This window comes from Spea bombifrons, chromosome 4 (genome assembly GCF_027358695.1).
Source record: "Spea bombifrons isolate aSpeBom1 chromosome 4, aSpeBom1.2.pri, whole genome shotgun sequence".
In the NCBI taxonomy this organism is placed as follows: domain Eukaryota; kingdom Metazoa; phylum Chordata; class Amphibia; order Anura; family Pelobatidae; genus Spea; species Spea bombifrons.
This window is the reverse complement of record NC_071090.1, coordinates 40,951,790-40,975,399: the sequence shown is the minus strand read 5'-3', so window position 1 is coordinate 40,975,399 and position 23,610 is coordinate 40,951,790. Positions and strand designations below refer to the sequence as shown.

General features: G+C 35.7%; 1 protein-coding gene across 1 annotated transcript in view; it reads right to left on the bottom strand.

The window, feature by feature from the left end:
* LOC128492590 (dynein axonemal heavy chain 3-like) overlaps positions 1-23,610 on the bottom strand; it is a 428,956-nt gene that overhangs the window by 194,365 nt on the left and 210,981 nt on the right. The window contains exons 32-36 of the mRNA XM_053465187.1: positions 21,522-21,665; positions 20,170-20,334; positions 19,098-19,320; positions 5,940-6,070; positions 3,382-3,482 (exon numbers count right to left, since the gene is read on the bottom strand). Of these exons, the coding sequence (XP_053321162.1) occupies positions 3,382-3,482; positions 5,940-6,070; positions 19,098-19,320; positions 20,170-20,334; positions 21,522-21,665 (764 nt within the window). The remainder of the gene's footprint in view (positions 1-3,381; positions 3,483-5,939; positions 6,071-19,097; positions 19,321-20,169; positions 20,335-21,521; positions 21,666-23,610) is intronic.

Below are 23,610 nucleotides of genomic sequence, written 5' to 3'. Positions count from 1 at the left end.
TCAATTTGTTAGTCCAACCATACATCTAACATGTATGGTAAGTGGGGATTCACCTGCGAAAGCTGAATTTGATCATAAGGATGAACAAAACACAACTGTAAGGAGATTGTATGTGACCATATGACAGAAAGCATTATGGTATTTTCTGGCCTAATATTCCATGATATTGTGTGATGAAAATACATACAAAGAGTGTTACATGAGGGACATCGTACACACTGTATTGATGTGTTTTCTGTGTGGAATACAAACAGGTTTCTGGTAGCGGCCAAGAATGTTCAAACTATAGCCCAGGTGGGACACCTTTCCTATTTACCCACTTTCAAACAGGCAGCAGCCCCCCTGCCCCGCTTGCTGGTCCTCCCCTAATTCTGGGAGACTAACGTAAACTAATTTTCTAGAAAAATCGTTTTAGAATCATTTGACTTTAAGATGTATTCAGATGTGTGCAAGTGAAATGTAAAATAAAGAGAACATCTATAAAATCTATTCAGTTGCTATGAGCTGTAAATCTTTCCTCCCTAAGGAAAACAAAATGTGAAAACACAGAAAAAAGGAAATGAAATCTCCTTTATTAAACCTAATTGCAGTACATTGAGAGAAGCCCCACAGTACATTCATCTCTCATGTTCCAATGCTGAAGCTTTCACTGTAAAATTCAAAAGCTGATGTATTGTCAAACAGAAGTCTAACAATGTAAACCTAATGTAATATGTTGCATTTAACATAAAGAACAATAACCTCTGTGATAAAAGTCAAAGCTATTTTGATCCATTGACAAGGTTTGGGTCACAGGAGTTCAGTCATTGTAAAAGAAATATTTATGTAGCTAATGTGTTCCAAGTAATACAACTGTGGTGAATGCATTGCCCATTGTACTACATTTAACAATAGCTGTTTAATAATGCTACTAATTCATCTTACAAATAAAACAGTTCAATATATTTCTTTAAAATGTGGCTCTGAAGAAATGTGTAGGGTCATATCTGATTAAACAGGAGTGTAAGTGAAAGTGACCTTGGCTCAGGGGCATATAAAAGACCAACAAATAAATCGTATTTTTGGTTAAATTATGTTTTTTATTTCATCCACTGTGGATGTTAGCATAATCAAGAAATGAGGTATAATAAATATTTTTATGTAGATTCTCTGCTTAAATTCATAACTGTCCCTATTTTGACAATATCACAACTAGGACTTCGGGTTTTGTTGAGTTGCTCACCATTGTTCTCATTTTTACACTTGTAGCCATCAACAAAATCAAAGATTGGTAAAGTCAGAATGATTTGTAGGTATTTTCAGTAGTTTTGTGAAGATTTTTATTTTTCCGTTAATGATTTTTAATACATGTTTTTCTTGAATTTTTGGAAGATAATTAAGATTATTATATATTGTTTTCTATAGCGCTGTCATATTCTGCAGCACTGTACAATGGGTAAACAGGGCATAACAAGTAGGGCAAACCTAGCAATTTGACTTACCGAAACAAGAGACGAGGGCCTTACTCAAACAAGCTTACAATCTAGAGTGGGTTAGGGTACAACAGATAGAGTCAAGCATCCTTTTTGGTGCTGTTTTGAAGGCAAAGTATGGCCACATCAAATATTGATTTGATTTAGTTTTTTTTGTCTGTTCACTCATTTTGTTAAGTGATAAAGAGAAACTATTAACATATCTGTTTTTGAAAGAGTTCTTATTTTACAGAATGTTTCACACCCGTCTAAAACGTTTGTACAGTACTGTAATGTATATATTTTGACCAGATATCCAAAATCAGCTAATATGCATTTCTGCGTAGACTTTGAAAAGAAAGGAATCTTCCACTGTATTAAATGATAATGTACTCACATGTATCTAAACTGTACAAAGCTGATTAATTGGCACAAAATATATATTTAGAAATAAATGTGCTCTATAAAACAAAAGTCATGTGAAAACTGCTGTTTCAGACAGTTAGTTAAGGGGAGTATGATGGTTGACCTGTCTGTTAGCCTTGTAAGACTGTAAGACTTTGGCCAAAGTTTTTAAAGCATAACAGTAGATGTACCTGTCCCCCGTGTTTCCATTTGAAGCCTTGTCTATAGCTTTATGAATACGTCAATAGACTCATAATCATTTGTTAGCCACAGAGCATCTGCTTCCCTTAGTAAATGTATGTCTATATCATCTTGTTTCTATTTTTTACCTCTGTTGGCTCTACCACTGATTTCAATCTTTAAGAAGCCTAAGCCACTCTTTATTTTGGATGCAAGGAGTATGCAGAGATAGCTCTTTATATTGATAATTTTGTTTCGGCTCGAGAATTGTTATTATAGTAATGCTAGGAAATTAAAACTCAACTAAGGACATATGAATACGAATAATCTACCCAATCTACTCGCATATGAAGGTTTTATATTTCCAGTTTATTTTTTGCGCAAGCAATTATTTTATGGGGAAATCTACTGTGAAGAATATTAACAATTTTTCAAAAATATATAATAACGAATCTCAGTATCCCATGTATTACCAAGTTTCTAATTGCTATAATAAGTTAATAAAGTAGCAAAACTCTATTATGACTAAGCACTAAATGGGACCCAAGATGCTTTGTTATGAAGGAGAAAATGCACTATATCTATATTATATTCATTCAAATATCCCTTTTAACATAAAGCAATGACATTATATTACGATATTATCTCTACTGCAAATACATTCATATCTTCTTTAAGGTCATATTGGCCCTGAGGGATTTTGTGTGAATATGTCATGCAGATAACAGTAGAAGATTACACGCAATACCAACTGCTTTCAGTAAGGTAACCTAGAAAAATCAGGAATTTCAGACAGACATCCTGCAAGTTGCAACAAAAGACAAATTATAAGGGCGAGAAAGGAGGGAAATAAATAATGGTCACATTGAAAATGTATAGCACGGGTAAAGGAATGTTATCTTGTATAAAAGGCAACAAACCATTTTCTTTAATTAACGTGCATTGGGGTATGGGATACAGCACAGATAAATATGATAGTTCTTAAAAAAAAAAAACAAAACACCTGACAATAAGAAGTTAACCACTTCATTACCAAAAATATTTTGTACCCACGAACCCCACGAAGAATGGTTAAACCTCATGCTTTCTTTCTGTGGCCATGTATATATATATATATATATATATATATATATATATATATATGAGTAGAGGTAGAGTGATGGAAAACCCTCCACTTAAATTACAGCTTACAGGAAAAGTCCATGTATTGTATGACTTCCCTGAATAGTTGAGGTATGTTCCTCACACAGGAGCCAGAATAATATTACTAAAATGAAGTCCAGATCAGAGAGCACAGAGCACAGTGAAATTAACTGAAGAATCAATAATGTCAAACAAATCTTACCTACTGACGGTAGCAGGGGAAGCCTGTTCAAGATCCAGGACCTCAAAAATCACATTTTGTTGTAAGCTCATTTGAATGATCTCTCCACTCATCAGGCAGAGCTACAAGACAAGTGAATTGGTGTATTATAACAAATAAATATTATTAGATTTTCAATGTTGTCATTGCATACAATCTTGAATTGAAAACTAATATTGTGATTTTGTATTGAAGGGGCAAACACCTATGTATTCACTATAAAAATAACAAACACATTTAGGGAGAACTCATGAGTTCTACAAGCTGCAAACATAACTTAATGCAAAAAGGCTGGAGTCAATTCTAACCAACTATTATATAACACCGGGGCTGCAAGCAACATGGATTTTCTAAAGTATAAATAAGACTAAGGTTGAATTACCTTAATAAATTAGCCTCTGTGACAATTGATATTGATACAACTTCATGTGTTGGCTTTATTAATCTCTTTTTTTTCTTTTTTAAGCACTGCACAGCATTGCATTTAGAATGCTGTCATCTCATATATGATTCCCTTGTCCTATTTGTAGCAAAAATACTTTCACAATAATGGAGATATCAAGTAGCGTCTATTTATACAATATTTCAAAACATATTTGAAATCTAATGTAAAAAGCCCTCTGACGGTGTATCGGCTCTTTTATTGTTTTAAGCGCTTTGACATGTTTTGATATATTTTAAACTATTGTAACACAATGTATAGAAAATACCAATATCATTAGTTCCAACAGGAAACCAGTAGTATTTATGTAATAACACATACATGGGGCTATTTTTGTAAGAATAACATTGGGATATAAAGCATTATCCATCATTTCTGGCAAATACTTAAGTTTTTTAGTTGTTTCTTTCTTTCTCCACCACAGGTATATACTTATACCCAATAAAGCCTGGGAGCCTAAAATAATTCCGGGGGCAACAGCTGTATAAGTACACTCAAGAATTTAAAGAGTTTAGTTAACATTTTATCATAAAGTAAACATGGGATGGATTTGTAGCGTGGAGCATAACTGGATAACTATTTTAATACATGTTTAGGAGTTTATTGATTAAAGGTGAGTATACCTTTAATATCTTTCACATGTGAGTATACAAGTTTCTTGCCTGGTATAGTTTAGAGTTTATTACTTTTTTGAATTACCCTTTCCCTTGAACTCATAAAAGCTTTACTACAACTTGCATAATTTCAATTCTGAAGTACTGCACCATCTTGACTTATGTTAGACAATAAGTAGGTTATCATTTAGAATATACATGTATGAGATATTTTGGTTACTCTTGGGCGCCAGCGGAAAATTTGTGTTCATTTTTGTGTTTGTTTTCAAGGAAAAAAAATTCTTCGTATTCGACAAAATTAATCGGTTTCATTCCATTTTAGATTCTTTCGTCCAATGTTGCATTTGGTCGTTTGTTATTCAGAGGAATTAACGAAATGGTAAAATTCGACATGAAAATGCATTTTTACAAAAACGAATGCACAGGTCTAATTTTGGTGAAAAGGGGATGGCCCAGCCAGAGCCCAGACCTGAATCCAATTGAACATCTGTGGGGTGATCTGAAGAGGGCTGTGCAACGAGATGTCCTTGCAATCTGACAGATTTGGAGCACTTTTGCAAAGAAGAGTGGGCATATATTGCCATGTCAAGATGTGCCATGCTAATAGTCTCCTACCCAAAAAGACTGATTGCTGTAATAAAATGAAACGGTGCTTCAACAAAGTATTAGTTTAAGGGTGTGCACACTAATGCAACCAGGTTTTTGTGAGGTTTTTTTTTTTGTTTAATTCCCCCTCAAAGATTTCAGCTGGTTTTGCAATTCAATTGTTCACGTTATAGGTCACATTAAAGGTGGAAAAAGTTCGGACATGATTTATCTTTGTCTCATTCTTTAAAATCACAAGAATCTGACATTTTAACAGGGGTGTGTAGACTTTTTATATCCACTGTATATATATATATTTTCGCCAAAGCAACCAATTGAATGGCCCACTCAGCAGGACAGTTTGCCTAATAGTCACTTTTCATACATTAACACTGTGTGCCAATATGTGAACAATGCATTGAAGATCAAGTAACACAACTCACTCCCTTCGGCATTTAAAGGGTTCAGACTTCAAGTAGCTTGCATAAAAAAAGTATTAATCTATATATATGACTGGCTATAGATGCTATCGTGTTGGTATAATTGTATGCTAACAATTTGATTTCTTATTACATTTTGTTAAAAAGAAGCAAAAGCAAATCTTCCTTTTCTTACTGTTTAAGGTACAGACCTTGAAGTTCTATATTCACTTTGAACATAAACCTCATTCAATCTGCAAAAGGGACCCTTATTTATTCCAGAGAGGCTTTAATGAAAAATATTGCACAGGTGTGTTATAAATAGAAACACATTAAAAACTGAGATGAACTCTGCTATTTCTTCACTAACCAGATATTCAGCTATGTGTGAGAAATAATACTGTCTGTAAATTGAGAGAGGTGTATAAGGGCAAATACCATTTCAAGATAAATGAAATCAAAGCACCGTGTTCCATTTACCTTCTTGTTATCATCAAGAACTGTGTTTATATTTTCTACCCACACTGCATCAACTGGTCCATCGAAGATGCACCATTTTCTACCCTTTGTCAGGCTCATAGCATGGTTTCGGAACACATTAGCCAGAACACCTGCAATATAAAAATGTTTGATTTTATTTCAATTCAACCTGTAACAGAGGGTAGACACCTTCTATAGGAGGTACACACTCTCCTCACACAGGGAAGAAGACAGACATATATAGCGCAGCACTGTATGCAGTAACAAAGAGATAAAAGCACTGAAAACCAGCTCAAGTGCAAGTGCATTTTACAGCAAAACTCGTATGTGATGTTAACTCTCTCACCACGTGTTGACTTCTCTCACCAGTCTCCAAGCAAATACTCTGGATCCAAGTTTGTACAATAGCCAGTTACAAAAATCAATATATAAAAGAACTATGAATTTCGTTGGTCGTCCCAACTTATGCTGCGCTACTTCCACATATCCCTATTTATCCTTCCCCTCTTCCTCAGCAGTCCAATCATGGATCGGTTTATGTTCCCAAGAGCGAGACTATCTTCTTAGTTGTCAATTTCGTATAATGTCAATTCTAATGTTATAGTTAATTTTCATTCTCTCCAATTATAACAGCGCTGCAGAATCTGCTAACGCTACAATAAAATGTTATGTAAAAATTTAATATCTTTGGAAAAGTTTATACACTTCAAGGGGAACTTTGACCATTTTTTTATTACTAGTTATATATATTTTTTAAATGACAATGGCTGAGAACATTGTCAGACTCCAGGTATGGAGATAAAGCATGTTTATTGAAACAAATTAGATAAAAACCAGTTTTAGTCAATGCTATCCTACAGTATTGTATACAGTACATATAGGGGAACATGTGTGAGCTGCATGGGTTATCAGGGAGAGTGAATGTGTGTATGTATAAGTTTATTTTGTTAGAGTGGCTGTGTGTGTGTAAATGTATGGTTTTGCATGTATGTTTAACTTTATGGTGTTAAAGTGTGTGCATGTATGCATGCTCATTTATATGTGTAAGTGCATAGTGATATAGTGGCTGTGTATATGTATGTATGCATAAGATTGCCTGTGTGTCTAATTATATGTTGTAGGAGTATGTGTATGCGTGTATGTGTAAAATGTTAGCGGGCATGTGTATATCTACAGTATGTATGTTTATGATGTTAGAGTGGCTGTATGTATGCGCTAGCGAACAGCTGCACCTGACCTTCATCATACTCGTAACATCCTAATTAATTCCAATACCCAACCACAATCATTATCCCCAACCACCACATTCATATCCCCCATCACCATATTCCTCCCCACCACCATTTCCATCCCCTACCATTATCACCCATATTGCACTAGAATCGTCCGTCTCCACCTACATGCTCCCTAACATAACTTTTCATCATCTCTTAACCCATCCTTTGTTTTCCCCATCATCTTAATACTCTTCATTTAGCATGCATGCTTCATATTCATATAATATTCAACAATAATTTTCATTAATTTATACAAAAGAAACCACAGGGCTCTGGTGCAAAAATTGCCCCACGGCCCTTGATTTGGTGAATCTAGTTCAAGAAAGCAATCTTTTGATCTAACCCTTGTAGCAGAAACAAGGTTAAAGATAACCTCCCATAGCAAATAACTGCTTAGTATCCAGCAGCCAAGTAGAAATATCAGGACCTCAATAGTATCTGCAGAATTAGACTATATACTTTTTCAGATTGTAGACAAATTCAATCCTCTCAGACTGATCATGTGCTACCAGGCTCACAAATTCTTTATTTGACCAATAAACCAGAGCATCCCTCCCACAGTCAGACATCTCCAGTACACATTTCCTTTAATACGCCTATTAGTAGCCTTATTTAACCTTAATTCCCCTCCTTACCCGTTACTGCTTCTCTAGTTTTCATTTCCTTTTCACATTTTATAGTGCTTCAAAATAATACAAAATTGCATTTCAGAGTATGATCCGTACTTCTCAAAGAGACATTTAAATTTCATTTTTTGACAGCAGAATTACAAAATGTCTGGAACACAAATGTGCTCTTTTATTGCATCACTCTGGCCTGAAGCCCCAGAGTTTATCGGAGGCGCACGATAAGCATTGCCTATCCACGATAAGGGTTATCAGTATCCTGCAAATATAAACAGATATGCTGCAGCCTAAGAATTTGCCAGACACTCATGAATAGTGGAACAATTTATATTTAATGCCCTTTGTCTGTATTCTTCTAAGCATGCATATCAAAGAATAGATGGAGCAATTACTATTTGATATTTTATATCATTCACAGTTAAAAACAATGCCTGTAATAGCTTCTTTTGTTTTATAGACATTCAGGTTTACTGGATGCACAAATAAAAATAGAATAGGACAGGAGAAATCTCTTTTTGTTTAGATTTTTCGGAATTCAGCCTATGGCTTGACAAGTACAAATAATTAAAAAACACAGTCTATAAAAAAGGAGAAGAAAATTGAACTAATTTAAATGCTAAAATGGCATTACTACAATTTAACAATCTCTTAATTGGAAGCAAAGCAAGATTGGGGATGAAAACTGACCCTGGCACTTTAAGGCCAGCATCCAATAAATGACGTATGTGCGACCGCAACACAATTGCACGTCACGCTCTTGCCACGTCTATGCCATCTGTGGTTGCACACCAAAGGATGTAATCTGCCTCCGGAGCAGCAGTAAAGGTAAGTATGTGGTGCTACCAGCCCACCAGGAATTTGGGCAGTTCGACACATGGCCAGCCCATGCCTGATTAGAAGTATCAAAGAGAATGTTGCAAGTCTCATTAAGCCATCATTATTAGACTTGGGCGCTGGCCAACTCTTCGTGTTCGTCTTCGTGGGGAAAAAAATCCACAAATATTCGCCCGTTCCTGTGTTCAGTTCAGGCGAATATTCGTGTATATTCTTTGTGTTTGTTTTTTTCTTTGTTTTTTTCTGTTTTTTTTGTAGAAAGGATTAATTCGGGGTTAACGCGGCACGCACTACGCAACAGCTTTGGCACCAGGATTTTAAAGGTCCATACGAGCAACTCTATCGGCCCCTGGCGGGGGCCTCCTCTGCCATCAACCAATGAAGTGCACCTGCCTTGTGCCCGACTAGGGAGCTATCGTGCTGTACATCTGCCTTTGTGCCTGTGCCCTCTTTGGTCGTGTCTATACCTGTCTTGTACTTACCTGTCTTGCCATCTTCTCCAATACAAACCATATAATATTTATATTCAGCCAGCGGGGTGCTTCATATTAACGGTAATGATGCAAAGTGGGGTGTAAACTGAGCCTCTGATATCCCCTGCCACTGAGCTCCTACCTGGCCTGCTTACCCGAGTCCTGACAGACCTCCCTTTGCTTTTATTAATCTAGCTCAGGCCCAAGATGCCTCTAACTGTTAGCAACCTTTTCTCATAAACAAGAACTAAACTAAGATTCTCTATGTAATTTCTTTTTTGCCATTAAAATCCAATGAGCAGGAGCCCAGGGAAGGCTCATCCAAGACTAGTCTGTGCAATCAAAAGGATATGGATATTCTTATGAAAACTAAAGTTGTGCACCCTTGCTTTGGCCTATAAGGCAGTTGAATCAATTCTAGGTACATATATTATTTAAATAATATGTTAATTCTGATAAATGTCTAGGTTAAAAATCAGAGACAGGGATTCACACACTTTGTTTACTCAAACTACAACATAACAAAATGCCTACAATACGTTGTAAAGTAACTTGTTACATTTGGAAACCTCTCTATTAAAACCGTTCCTTTAATCTCTAAAAAAAAATATTCCCTGACTTAAAGCTTTTACGTTAGGCTTAAATACTCTTTAGTGGTTATTTTGTTTTAACTTTTAGAAATGCTTGCTCCACTTTTTAAAATTGCATCTTAAAAGGTTCATGAATTAATGCTGTTCGCTCACATATCTGGGATCTACAAAAAAAGATATCTTGAAATTAACTGAAATAAATCAGAGCAATTTAGCTAATCAACATAGACAGTTCCATGTTATATTTAGTAAAATATTCTAGATAAAGTTTTCATGTATTAGCAGGCTTAATTTTATATATTTCTTAAGACAAGCACCTAATAATACTTGGACACTTAAACATTCCCTACAATGATTACTTGCTATCGTTTTAGCAAAAAAGGGGTACTTTCCATTCAAACACACATTTGCAAATAGGATCAGCATCAAGATCCTTAGTGCCCTAGGTGAGCTATGTTTCTGGCCTTCCCTCCGATACTCTTATAGGAGAGAAACATATTGTGGTGCACTCAGCCAACTCAGCATCCTAGATATTTAATTTCCAACCTTTGTTCCTTTCTTGTGTGGTGCACCAGTTGCATAAGAAGAAAAATACAGGACCCTTGGGAGTAGGGCACAGCTAGGCGGACACGGGGCCAGGGCCGGCCCGACAATGGAGCCGAGTGGGGCAACTGCTCCAGGCGGCACTTTTGAAGGGGCGGCACTTTGGTTTTCGCTTACCAAGCTATCGGTACCCGCTCAGTGCCCCTCCCTGCTGAGCATTACAAGCCGGCACCGAGACCGAACAGGGAGACTCGCCGCAGGACTGCTGAAAGGTAAGTACAAGGAGGGGGGGGGAGAAAGGGTAGATGGGGGGGCGGCAATTAAAATTCGCCCCAGGCGGCATTTTGCCTTGGGCCGGCCCATGTGTGAGTGTGGGGGGAGAGGAGAGGAGGATTCCTGTCTAGTAGGACAAATAAGGGGGTGCCACCTCCCTCCATTCTTCCCCCAGCTAATTGAAATCAACGGCTTGGTAACAGTTTCCTGGCTACGCTCCTTCTTATTACTTGGTTTGTTTTGTATGCTAATTCTATTTTATTGTCACAGCTGGCCAATCTGGTTCTGGAGTTGATGGGGCTATCCCTCCCCTAGACTCTGGTAATGGTACTGGCTAATGGTCGTACTAAAAGGAGGTAATGCCTAGATTGGAGGCCGATTGGTTGGTGGACAAGGGGGGAGGGGATAAACCAGAATATACTTGTTTTATGTCATTGTTAATGATGGTTGGCAAGGCCAAGTTATTCAGGGTTATCATATATATATATATATATATATATATATATATTAATAAGTTACTGTACACTGAACAAACTTTTATTATTGGTGAATTAATAAACGCTGTGGCCGTTTTTTACCATGGAAGTTGTTATTTAAGGATGCATTGGTATTTTTGGTGGTGTTAGTCTCTATACACTGTACCCACTTCCTTCACAGATCTGAATGTGTCCAACTCATTCTTCTACTACAAATAAAATAAAATGCCATTTATGTGGTTATTATAAAAAAGTGGGTTCAGGATAGAATTCAGTGATATAAAACCTTTTGCATGTTTCTTAACCACACACCTTACTAATACTCTTGTTGACTTGTTGACTGCATTTTCTGCAATGATTTGTTTAAGTGTGATGAAAGGTATCAAAAAATTATATATTGACATGCTTTCAGTTCTTTTGCCCTTCCTTCATAAGCACAATTTTAAAGTATGTTCTTTCATTTGACAAGTTAAGCAAAAGACAAATGTTTGTCAAGTGTAAAGCTTTCCATTTCTTTTTTGAGCTGATCCAGGAGGCTAAACCAAATGTACGTCAAATTTTTTTTTATGTGTAAAGTTATCATAGACATTCTTTTTACTGATTCATAAAAGTAAATTGCATAACAAAATGGCATAATGGTAACTAGTTCCAAATAGTAATAGTATTATTTGAAAGATATACTAATGCATTTTTATACTATATATACATATATATTTTGATGAGCAAAACATTTAGAGTGAAAGTAAGAATAAACTGTGAAATAACATATTATGATACGCGGATCAGAAAATAAATTTGCATATCTTGTGGATTCTGCCTACTATGTTTTGCTAAAGTACATGGTCTGTACCAATTTGTCACAAAGTTTTTTGAGTTACATAGTTCAGTGACTGTATTTCCAAAGTTCACTGACATGAGTTTACAGAATTGTACAGTGGAGTAATGAGATCACATTGTCATTTAAAGAAAGTGCACAGAATGTCATCTAAGCTTCTTGAAGGTCATCCGCTAATCACAGATGAAAGCAAGGTTCAAAGCACACTAACAGGGCGTAAACTAAGTATATGGGCAAGTTCAGAGTGGAATGTTTTTGTAAGATATAGAGGAGAAATGCTAAAGAACCCATAGTTAGCATATCATACAGTTAATTATTTTATTGCGGCATTGCTACCTAATCTGCTAAATTTAACAGCTAAATGCTGGTTTAGATTCATTGTTCTTACTACAGCTAAAATAATTATTTAACCAAACAAAATATTCAGACAAGCATTTGTTTGACACCCCCTACACGCACTCCCTAGCATTTATCATTGAGGTGTAGCCCATTCCTGTTAGAAAGTATGTCAAACACTACCCAGTTTTCTAAAAACCTAAATCCCTCCTACGCAGTCACACATTTATCTCGCTAGGCTCCATTTGTCTCCTTGGTGTAGCATGTGGTACAGCTGAACCATGTATAGTAGTTTGTGGTTCAGGTGACAGAACACCGGGTATGTAAAATATTTCGCAACAGTATAATCTTTTTGTATTATAATATTATCCCTCCATTTTTGGAAGCATGTGAAATATTCTTGAGAAAGGGATTACCAGAGCCCTTAACAGAATTCCAATAATTTAATTTTTTTCATTTTTTTTTATTTGCACTACTTTTTTTAGTCTGATGGGCCTCCAAGTAACAGTTTTATCTGATCATTTGGCATTAAAAATACATTAAGCCCTTTCCTCCTGTGAAACAGACAGCACAGTTTTCAATAAGCTTAACTTGGCAAAAGAAATATTGCTCTATACTTCTAATCTTTGGTATCTGATTTAAGAAAGCTTTGCGTGGCTCATATTAAAACTTACTGCAATATATCTAGGAGAAAACAATCAATCACTCTAATTATTACAATTATCTAGCACCCGTTGCACCCTACAGCTAGTTATACAAAATTGATTAGGTGTTACATTGCTTTAACAGCTACAGATTTCCATTAAATCAAACACCTCCATAAGGCAGCTATAGATGATTAATATGAATGTGTCAGTCAAACTGTAGTTCACTTTAAGGGTTACTCAATAATACCCCCCTAAAAAAGATCAGTTTGGTCTTTATATTACATTTATTCAGTATCTATATCCCTGTCTAATCCATCTTGTGTGTGACTACTGTATAGCTAGTAAATATGATTACATTGATCACTTTAGTTGGTTAGGCAAGGTATTGGGGAAACTGGAGGGAACATGTCTTGGGGACACGATTAGAGTCTGATAAGCCGAGGCAGGGCATTCCAAATAATAGGGACAGCCTCTGAGAAGTCTGAGAGGTAGATATTATAGGAAGGACAGACAAAGATCGTCAAATGCAGAGTAAAGTGTGTGTGGGGGGGGGTGAATGTGTGTCTAGACATTAGTAACCCAGAGAGAAGAATTGTCTGGAAACAGCTTTCATTGTGGATTGTAAGGGACCAAGTATGAGGGAGACCAACTAAGACTGACTTGTAGTAGTTAAGATGGAAGATAATGAGTGAACTAGAACATTGGTTGCATCTTAGGAAGGGGCACATACAAGCAATGTTTTTGAGAAGTAGGGGGCAGTTTTTGGAGACTGTATATGAGGGATGTATGAGTGAAACCAAGGCAGCCAGCATGTGGAGTTGGCAAGAGGTTCTTCATCTCTGGCTCTTAGATGTTGTGCCACCTCCACCATCTTCCTATCAATGTCTCTAGTACCATTTAATAATATTAGTCTCCCTTTTTCTTTTCCTCTCTTTTCTGATGCCCATTTCCAGTCATTCCAGTCACTCTTATTTGGGAATATGCAACTATGATGTATTCAAGACTCCACTCCAGGGTATCTCTCCTCCTCTCCTCAACTTCTTGTTCTGTCCATCTCCCCATGCCAGCCATAATCCAAGTTTTAAATTACCTTCTTATCACCACTCCATTCTCTGATTTCCCTAGACAATCACACTCAGCCCCTCACTAGCTTAAAAAGCTAATCAACTCCACAAGCAAACCATGTATGGTTTTCAAATCACATTATTTATAAAAAAAATGTTTTAAAGTAAATATGTGGTGTCTGTATATGTAGAGTGAGTGCCATGTGTGCCAAGTGTAATGTAAGGACTAAACTAAACTCACTTTCAGAAATCTCGTTAGCTCTCTTATCTCTCTTATATTGCCTCCTGTCTCTCCCTGTTTTCATCACTGTCATCACAATGTTCTTCAATTGGTACATTTTCACTCCATTTATCAGCATTAATGCACAGGAGACTTTTATCAGCAGAAAATGCTTCATGCTTGATACATTCTTTCTACATTCCTTTTTTATTTATAAATATTATTGTAACATTGTAAACTTGTTTCAACTTGATGCTTACATTCATAGCTAAAGCAAGTACGTCTTTTCCTGAGCCAGCTTCCAATTAAGGGACATGCTTTAGCAACTAAATACCTCCAATGCTGTATCATATTAATAGTCGGAGACTGTATTTTAGGTTTCTCATTAAAAAAAATCAGAGTTGTTAAAACTTGAGTTAATTGTGTGGTTTTGAAAATGAAAGCAGTTCATCAGAATATATGCCTAAAAGTCCGAGGCATCCAATCTTGAATTAATTAATCATTAACAGACATTTTACATAAATGTAGTGGTGGAATTGAGAAGAGTCATTTTGACATTGACAGAAGAGGTCCAAAAATAAAAGAGCATTAATAAAAATGAACTCATTTGACATGAAATTCCCATAATATAAATGAAGCATGTCTCAAAAGAGTCCGTGTAAAAAATGTGCATTTCCAGAAAACACTTATTTTAGATTGGGTAAACTATATTTAATAATGTCAACACGCCAAAGAAGAACCATAAAACACATGAGTTAAAGGCATAAACTAAACTATACATAATACCTAATACAAATTCACTAGTATATCACTAATGAACAGGGAGCTGTGTAGTGTTATCTAAAGAGTTTAGTCTTCAGTGAATGGCTCCAATTCTTATTAAAAGTCAGACATAAACATTAAGATACAGTGGTTCTCATGCCTACCACTGCCATGTATGCACAGTATTCCTAAAATAGGAAATAAAGCGCAATGTAGAAATTAAGACTTGCTCAACAAGTCTTTCATAGTCTGCCACTGTTTTTATCAGAGCATAACTCCAGTTACTGCTTGACTCTGTCTTTCTGTTTGAGATTGGATCCATTTAATAAGATCAATACTTTTGAATTAAATATCCACATCCCTGTTTCTGGTCACTAGCGATAGAATATGAGTCATGTTGCATGTACATTAAATTTCAGCCATATAATCCATATATTTATATTTAAGATAATTTAATTAATATGTTTATGGGGGGGTTGTTTTTAAAGATATTTTAAATGTTATTTAGAGTAAATGTTATATAGATTTTATTTTTATATTAGATAATTGTTACTAGTTAACAGTCAATCTACACATTTATTTATAAACACAAACGATTAGTTGCGATTAGAAAACTTGCTTAGAAATTATACTATTGTACAATAAAGGGGCCAATGTTTTTACAAACTATTAATCTCAGCAGGAGTCAGGTCACCTAGAGGCTTAGTAAATACGACAAATAGGCTGTAATGTGCCCTAAATGTACAGAATGTAACACGTATGGCTTCTAAAATTAGCATATTTTAATCTACTGGAAAACCACAGCTGATCAGAAAACATTAGACTGAATTTCAGTAATGAATTGCATTTCTCTAATATGCATACAATCAAATACCAATAAAAAATATTTTATGGACCTATGCTTCATTATTTCTGAATATTATGGAGAAGAAAACAGGTTCATTAAGGTTTTAATAGTGACTGTTTGGTACTGACATGAAATGTAAATCCTTTTGTTTTTGTTTTTTCACATGGACTGTGTTCTAGATTTTAACTCTTAAAACAATTTAATTAGGCTGGTATGACAAGTAAGATTAAATTGCTATAGGAAACCCTTGGGTCTGGATTTGTTACTGCTAAGAGGTTTTGGTCCTTTGGGTCACAAAAAAGGCATTTGCTTTTTTCCTATATACAAATAGTCAGGGCCGGCCCGACAATGGAGCCGACTGGGGCAACCGCTCCAGGCGGCACTTTTGAAGGGGCGGCACTTTGCCGCCCCAAGCCCTTTTTTTTTTAAAGCGAAAGAGAGAGAAAGGGGCCCTCTCTCTCTCTCCTCTGCGGCGAGTCTCCCTGTTCGGTCTCGGTGCCGGCTTGTAATGCTGAGTGCCGGAAGATTACCTCATTTCCGGCGCTCAGCATTACAAGCCGGCACCGAGACCGAACAGGGAGACTCGCCGCAGGACTGCTGAAAGGTAAGTACAAGGGGGGGGGTAAGGGTAGATAATGGGGGGGGCGGCAGGGACGGAGGGAGAGGGAGGGTAGATAAAGGGGGGGGCGACATTTTAAAATTCGCCCCAGGCGGCATTTTGCCTTGGGCCGGCCCTGCAAATAGTTAATAATATTGAAAAAAACATGGTTATAATAGCTATTCAATCCAATGGGAAATATTCTTACTATGTACATCTAGCCACTAGCATTTAGAAATCACTTAAAGATGCCAACATCTTTCAATGACTCTACAAAGTCAATTATTAAAAGTCTCTATAGTAGTATTAGCAATTATATCTATTATACATATACAAAGAGAACTGATACCTGGATAAGCACAATAACACTGAAGAGAAGAAGTGATAGCAAAAAAACATATATTTCACATTATGCCTTAGCTACATTAACAAAAAAAAATTATTTTAAAAATTTCGGCTTTGGCTAAGTGAATCCTGAATTTTCAGTTTCAGTCAAGATTTTTCATTTCGGTGCATCCCTAGAATAAATAGAACTATTTCATTTTTACTTCCAGAATCCTGAATTTGTGGTCACTTCAGAGGGCAAAACTTTCTAGGCCCAGAAATCAGTGAGAGGGAAAGTAAAGGTATTGTGTCATTTACTTTATTTCAATCTGCATATCTTGTTAAAGGCCATATTTTCTCTCACTGAAAAATGAGTGCGGCCCACGCACATATACATCTCTAATGAAGTGGCCCACTGCAGAAAAAAAAACTTGGACACCCCTGTATTATATGTTATGGCTTGTGTAGGTTATTACAAAATGTATCTAATTAGTCCAAGTAAGAAGCATTATTTAGGAATAAATTAGGAGAAAGAGTTATCTCATTTTTGAAGAAGAATAGGTGAAAGAAAGAGAGACAGAGATGTACATGAATGGTAATTTGGGTACCATTATGTTCAAGTGATAAACTAAACACAACTAAGTGTGTTTCTGTTCTGAATCCTCTAATAATAATAATACGTGTGGGAAGGAGTGATTATACAGTTGGTCAAAACTTCCAAGACTAGCAAAGCATTCATTATCTAAAATCAATCCTAAAATTGATTGAGAGTTGTGGAAAAGCTAACAAGAAAAAAATATTTGGAATGGTAAAAGACAACAACAGGGCCCAAGTAATTTATAGCGGCAGATTTGTCCGCAAACACTGTCAACATTTAAGGACTTTATTGTCCTCATTTCTCTTGGATGCAGGAATAATTCTCTTGGATGCCAATGAACCTCTGTTCTAATAATTGTATGTTATTAACATGATTATGTGCTTTTCTAATTTTTGGGTGTGTTGATGCATTCACACAAAATTCTCAATATTTCATTTGCTCATGTTGTCTAAAACAATGTCCTATATTAGGAATTGTATCAACAATGAAATTAAAAAGGATGTTTCTCTTTAGACAATTGTGTGTTGGAACCTGGCAACTCCTGGTTTCTAGGGTTGAGTGACAAGGGTACCAATAAGTTTCTATAAACCTCTATTTTTGGCAACAATTACTTGAAAGGGGTTTGTTTATGTATTAGAGTTCTCCTTTAACTTAGTTAATAACAGTGCCTTAATTGAAATAATTAGAGCGCAATGATTATGGATCTCATTACTGCAGCACCAAATAATGCCGTTCAAATATTTTGTGCACATTTCATTTACCACCAAACAATCGTGATCCTTTCAAGATTATTGCTAGATAAAATAAAAGGGTTTTCTTTTAATTGTTGCAATTAGCCCATTCTGATCTAATTTCCAGCTGTGTGATAGACGAAACATTATAGATGTTTGAAAGACTAAAAACATACAAGTCTTCCTATATGACAGCTAAAAATATAGCAACGTTTGTCTCTTATTTGCTACTTTTGCATTGTATTAAAGGTTTAAGAAGTGGTTAATACATTTAATCAACTGCAAAGAAAAGCACATATACTGCAATATGTCAATCACTTTTTTACCATCTAAAATACGTGGAACAAAAATCACGCATTTCTTTATCAGATACACATAAAAATAAAGCATTTTAGCAATATATAAATAATGTGTATGGACTATTTTAAATTTGGTACTTGTACACAGTATGGTGTTTTATGTAATATAATTATACAATGTTTTTTGTGTTCTTATAGTATGCAACAAAATCAAGCAGAGAACAAATTGATAATAAAATCCAACATGTAAGTGTGGCTACAGGGTACTGTTACAATTAAAATGCGTACAAAGACAAGCTTGATTGAGACTGGGCAACACTAATTAGTTTTCTTTATTTAATGCTCTCTTTTGAAAGTGTCTGAAACTTTTAGTTATTTGTTGTATTAATAAAATATATATATATATATTTTCCTCTGTAAACAATAAATATAACTCTTTATGAACTGTATGTTTTGACCTTTCTGTCAGTGAGGTTATACTGGTATCCCACTATTGGCAGGATTCAGCGTGAATGGATACTTTTAGAGATTTTTCCATTATTCCGTTGAATACGAATGTATGTTGGACAATGCCAGCCTAGTTTGCACCGCTGATCTTCTGCCCAAGGCAGAATCAAGACCCCCATCTCTAGCTGCATAGAAGTTGAACTGGATTTACCCACCATCTGAGGAAAGAAAATGCTAACAAGTGGATAAGTTTGGACATTCTTGGCTTTTACTTTTATTCCTCCCTGTTTGATAAGCCAAGCCAGCTTTCACAGCTATAAATAATAAACATTATGCCAAATGCAACTGTAGGACTTACCATCACTCCATTCATGTGAAACTGGATCAAACTGGCCATACAACTGCCCCATAGTGATTGCCTTTGGATTTATAAAAACATAATCCACTCCATGTTCATCCATGAGTCCTTTTGCTTCCAAGTCGTGTAACACTCCAGCAAGAACTTTCAAGGCAGATGTTTTTCCTCCCAGTGGGCTTCCAATTAACATAAAACCATGACGGACAAGCATCATTTCATAGATCTTGAAAATATGAAAACAATTTTATTGCCAACACTCACTAATTAATATTTATAAAATGCATATTTTTCCTTCTTTCAATAAGTGTTTTTAAATATACTTAATAGCTATCCATTCAGGCCTTTGTGAAGAATGACCACTGCCGTACATTCTTCGAGTTATTCCTCGTTGCTATCATATCCTCACTATACATGAATTTAAATATAAAACTGCCCATTTTAATGCAATTCCTTGTATGACAGAACTACTGCTTTTCTTTTAATAAAAGAAAAAAAAAGGTCTCTAATATCCTGGATTGTTGCATATCATATATTTTTCAGCATCTGATAAATTAAAAATATGAATAAAGACAGGTTTGATTTAATTACCCGACTAAACGTTAACTGGCCTCAACAGTGTAACAAAAGCAAATCAACAACCTGACGAAACCTCATAAAACAATCGTACAATTGTAAACTACAATCGCACAAAAATGCTACGCTGAAACCATAGAAAACCCTTCCCTTAAAGTGATTTAATGGGGTGCATAACGTATCGAGCACCTAAAATGGATACATTTTTGCCCATACGTTTCACAACATCAAAGGATTATTTTTTGTCAATATCATAATGCTGTAAATTTAGCATCACTGTGTGTGTATTTCCTGTACTTAAAACTTCTACTGTGCAGTAGATGATTAAAAATTCATTACTGGGGAATAAAATGTAAACAATATAGCCGTGTAGTTGGTCAAAAATCCCTCTTCATTGCCCCAATCACTGAATAAGGACTTTGCCATCACAGGTTAAAAATCTTTTTTTTAGAAAGCAGTCATAACAGTATTGAAGAGAATTAATGGAACTTTTGCTGACTTGTATTATCTTCTTGATGAAGCAGGGGACAGGCTGCAGATTCATTTTCTGGATGATTTCCCTGATGGACACAGACAGGCTGCCGTGGTCAGAAGAAGGTAAAGCAACCCCAGGGAAGAGGTCAGAAATGATGCTATCAAAAAGTGGAATGTCGTGGGACAAGAACTGTAAATTGAAGAGGAGACAGGTGAAAAATGATTAGAAAATGTTGCATTTCTGTCAAAATGCGATCTAATGAATTTCTACATTATCAAAACATCAGTGAGTGTAAATTGCCATACAATCACTAACAAATTCCCTATCCAAATGTAGTTACTGGTGATCAGAATTCTTGAAACCAACTGACTTTTTAATTGTCTCTGTACAAAACAGGCCTATAATTTCATAGCTTCTGCTTTAAACGCTATGATACAAACCAAGGAAAAGATAACTGAATCTAACCGTGATCACACGTTTCTAAATCAAATTCTCTGTACATATCAATTCTGAAATGAGTAAAATTTGAATATGATTATTCAGCAAAGGGGTCTATTCTTTAACAAGTTGACCACTCACATGGTAATGCTTGAAAATGAATCTAATTTGCTTGTGAGTGTATGCAACTCTCAGCTGTGAAGTGAGTATTGTATCATGTAATTCTACGGATGAGGTGGCTATAGTGAGTATGTGAGATGGACATACATATATATGTATACATATTTATTTCATATGAAAAATCCTGTGCAGTCCAATGCCTGGGCACCACCAGGAAACATAACTTAAAAGGAAGAGAGAACACAAGGGCTTTTAAAACAAGAATTTTTCATTTTTCATCCCAAATGTAATGTTTACATAAAGAAACTTGTCATTTCAGTCCTACTGTGGGAACTTTATACATTTATTTATGTACTTTTACATGTTATATATTATTTAAAAAAATCACAGTGATTTATAGTATAGTAACATTCAAATTCTGAGGGCATGTGTAATTCGGTTCTTAACTCATAGACTTTATTACTCTCAGTAAACTGAGGCCAAATATAACATAGTAAAGCTTTAAACAACTCTTTTCTGTTAACAATACTAATAAAATTATTTTGAACAATAGCATGGTACCATTTGGCATGTAGAATCTATAGCTCATACAATATATCAAAATGAACGTTTTATAGCAGTGAATAGTGGCACAGTCATAAATATCGCAATTAAAAAGCATGTGGTTTATCCTCCCTCCAGCCCTGTAATTGCCAATCGATCGGAAATTAGGCTGGGACAGACCAAAGCTAGCATCATCTCCTTTTATTTGTCACTCACTTGTCCAGTTATCAGCTGTATATAACAGAAGAGCACACGGTAACTGGGGAAGATCATACCTTTGGAAGATTGACATCACGGATTGATCGAAGCATCAGCACTTCCTCATTTTCTTCTGGACATTTAACCTTTAGATTTCCAGCTGCAGTCAGTACTGATTTCACTGCTCTCATGCCATAATCATAGTGATGTTGTGAAGACAGCTATAAACAAAAATGTCGAAAATGAGCATATATTGATTGGCTTATACTACTTGAACAGTGTATTATGCACAAACAGAAACACCCCAAATATGGCGGCATGAACAAATCTAAAATCAAGGCTAGTTGATGTTTTGGTCTTCTAGGTTTTCAGCCACCTTCAGTAATGGATATCCTTATCATAGAAAATACTGATAGGAGTTCAAGGTGAAAGTTTTATAATGGATAAGAAATATAGGAATGGTAGAATATATTGTATTTTAGGTGAAAAATATGCTTGTAAATTAACACATACTACAAGATAGCAAAAATGATTTGCCTCTTTCTTCTATTTTTGAATATTTGTCACACTTAAATATTTCAGATCATCAAAAGCATTAACCCGAATAAACATAAACCGACGTTTTTAAATGATTTAATGTACAGAAGGAAAAAAGCTATCCAATCCTACCTGGCTGTATATATGGAAAAATTAACTGCCCCCATATTTGCTAAATCAAAAAATTAACCAAATATAATTTATAATTGGGCTCAATTTCACTTGTTGTATCAACTTTGTCTTTCAAAGTTTGTCTTTCAAAGTAAACAGCACATGATGCGGTAGTCTAAGGAAATTTAAGAACACATGAGAAACAAAATGATTGACATCATTCTGGGAAGGGTTACAAAGCCAATTTTAAGGGTCTGGAACCTCAGGATCTGTGAACCACAATGAGAGTCTGGTGGCCGTCCTACCAAATGAGCTCATCAATGAGTCATCCAGGACCCGTATTAAAAAGGAAAGAACTGTAGGCCTCACTACAATCATTTCCTTCAAAATTCAAAAAGGCATCCAAGGGAACATCTCATGTCAGTGGGCAGTCCTAGCTGCGTCCCACAAGTGTAGCCGGAGCCCAGAAGTTCCCTGTCAAGTGGAACTTTTTAGGGACATCATACCAACAGTCAAACATGGGGAAGCTTTGCTGCTTCAGGAACAGGGCGACTTTCCATAATTAATTGAACCGTGAATTCTGTTCTTTATCAGAAAATCCTGAAAGAGATTGTCTGACCATCAGATCATGACCTAAAGCTTAAGTCCTGAAGGGTTATACATTAGGACAATGATGTGAAGCACATATGCAAGTCCATCTCTGAATGGCTCAAAAGAAACAAAATTAAAAAAAACAGGTAATACTTGAAACCCCTCCAATGTGGCTGAATGAATCCAATTCTGCCAAAAAGAGTGGGACAAAATTAATCCACAGTGATAGATCCACAAGACTCATTGCCAGTTAAGACTCATTGCCAGTTCTCGCAAAGGTGTGCTGCGTAGTGCGTACCGCGTTAACCCCGTATTAACCCCTTCTACAAAAAAAACGAACACAAAGAATGTACACAAATATTTGCCCAAACCGAACACAGGAATGGGCGAATATTCTTAAATATTGTGATTATTTATTGTTTTATATAGCACCATCAAATTCTGTAGCACTGTACAATGGAATACAAAGATTTTTTCCCACGAAGACGAACACGAAGAGTTGGCCGGCGCCCAAGTCTACTTCAAGTTAAACAAAGCTTTGGTTACAAGTGGCAGAAGGAAGATAACAGTTGGATTCTAAAGGGTAATGGGTTTCTATCAGACAATAGCCCCATATCCAACTTGTTATATTCCCTGAAACACAGGCCTGGACACCAATCGGGTAGATAAAACGTTAGGTTGAAACAATACTAATATTTATGTACGATTTAGGAGCAGATATGGTGAAACTCTATACAGAATGTAGCTAATCTTTGCTGATAATCTCTGAGCTGTTCAAGTAAACACGAAAAAGTAGGTCCTAGTAACTTCAGATCATAGAAGCAGATAAATGAGCAAAGACATTTATGACACAGTATAATTGTACTAAGGATGAATATGTATGAAACTATCAAAACATTGTGAGAATAAAATTAGATTAATTGATCA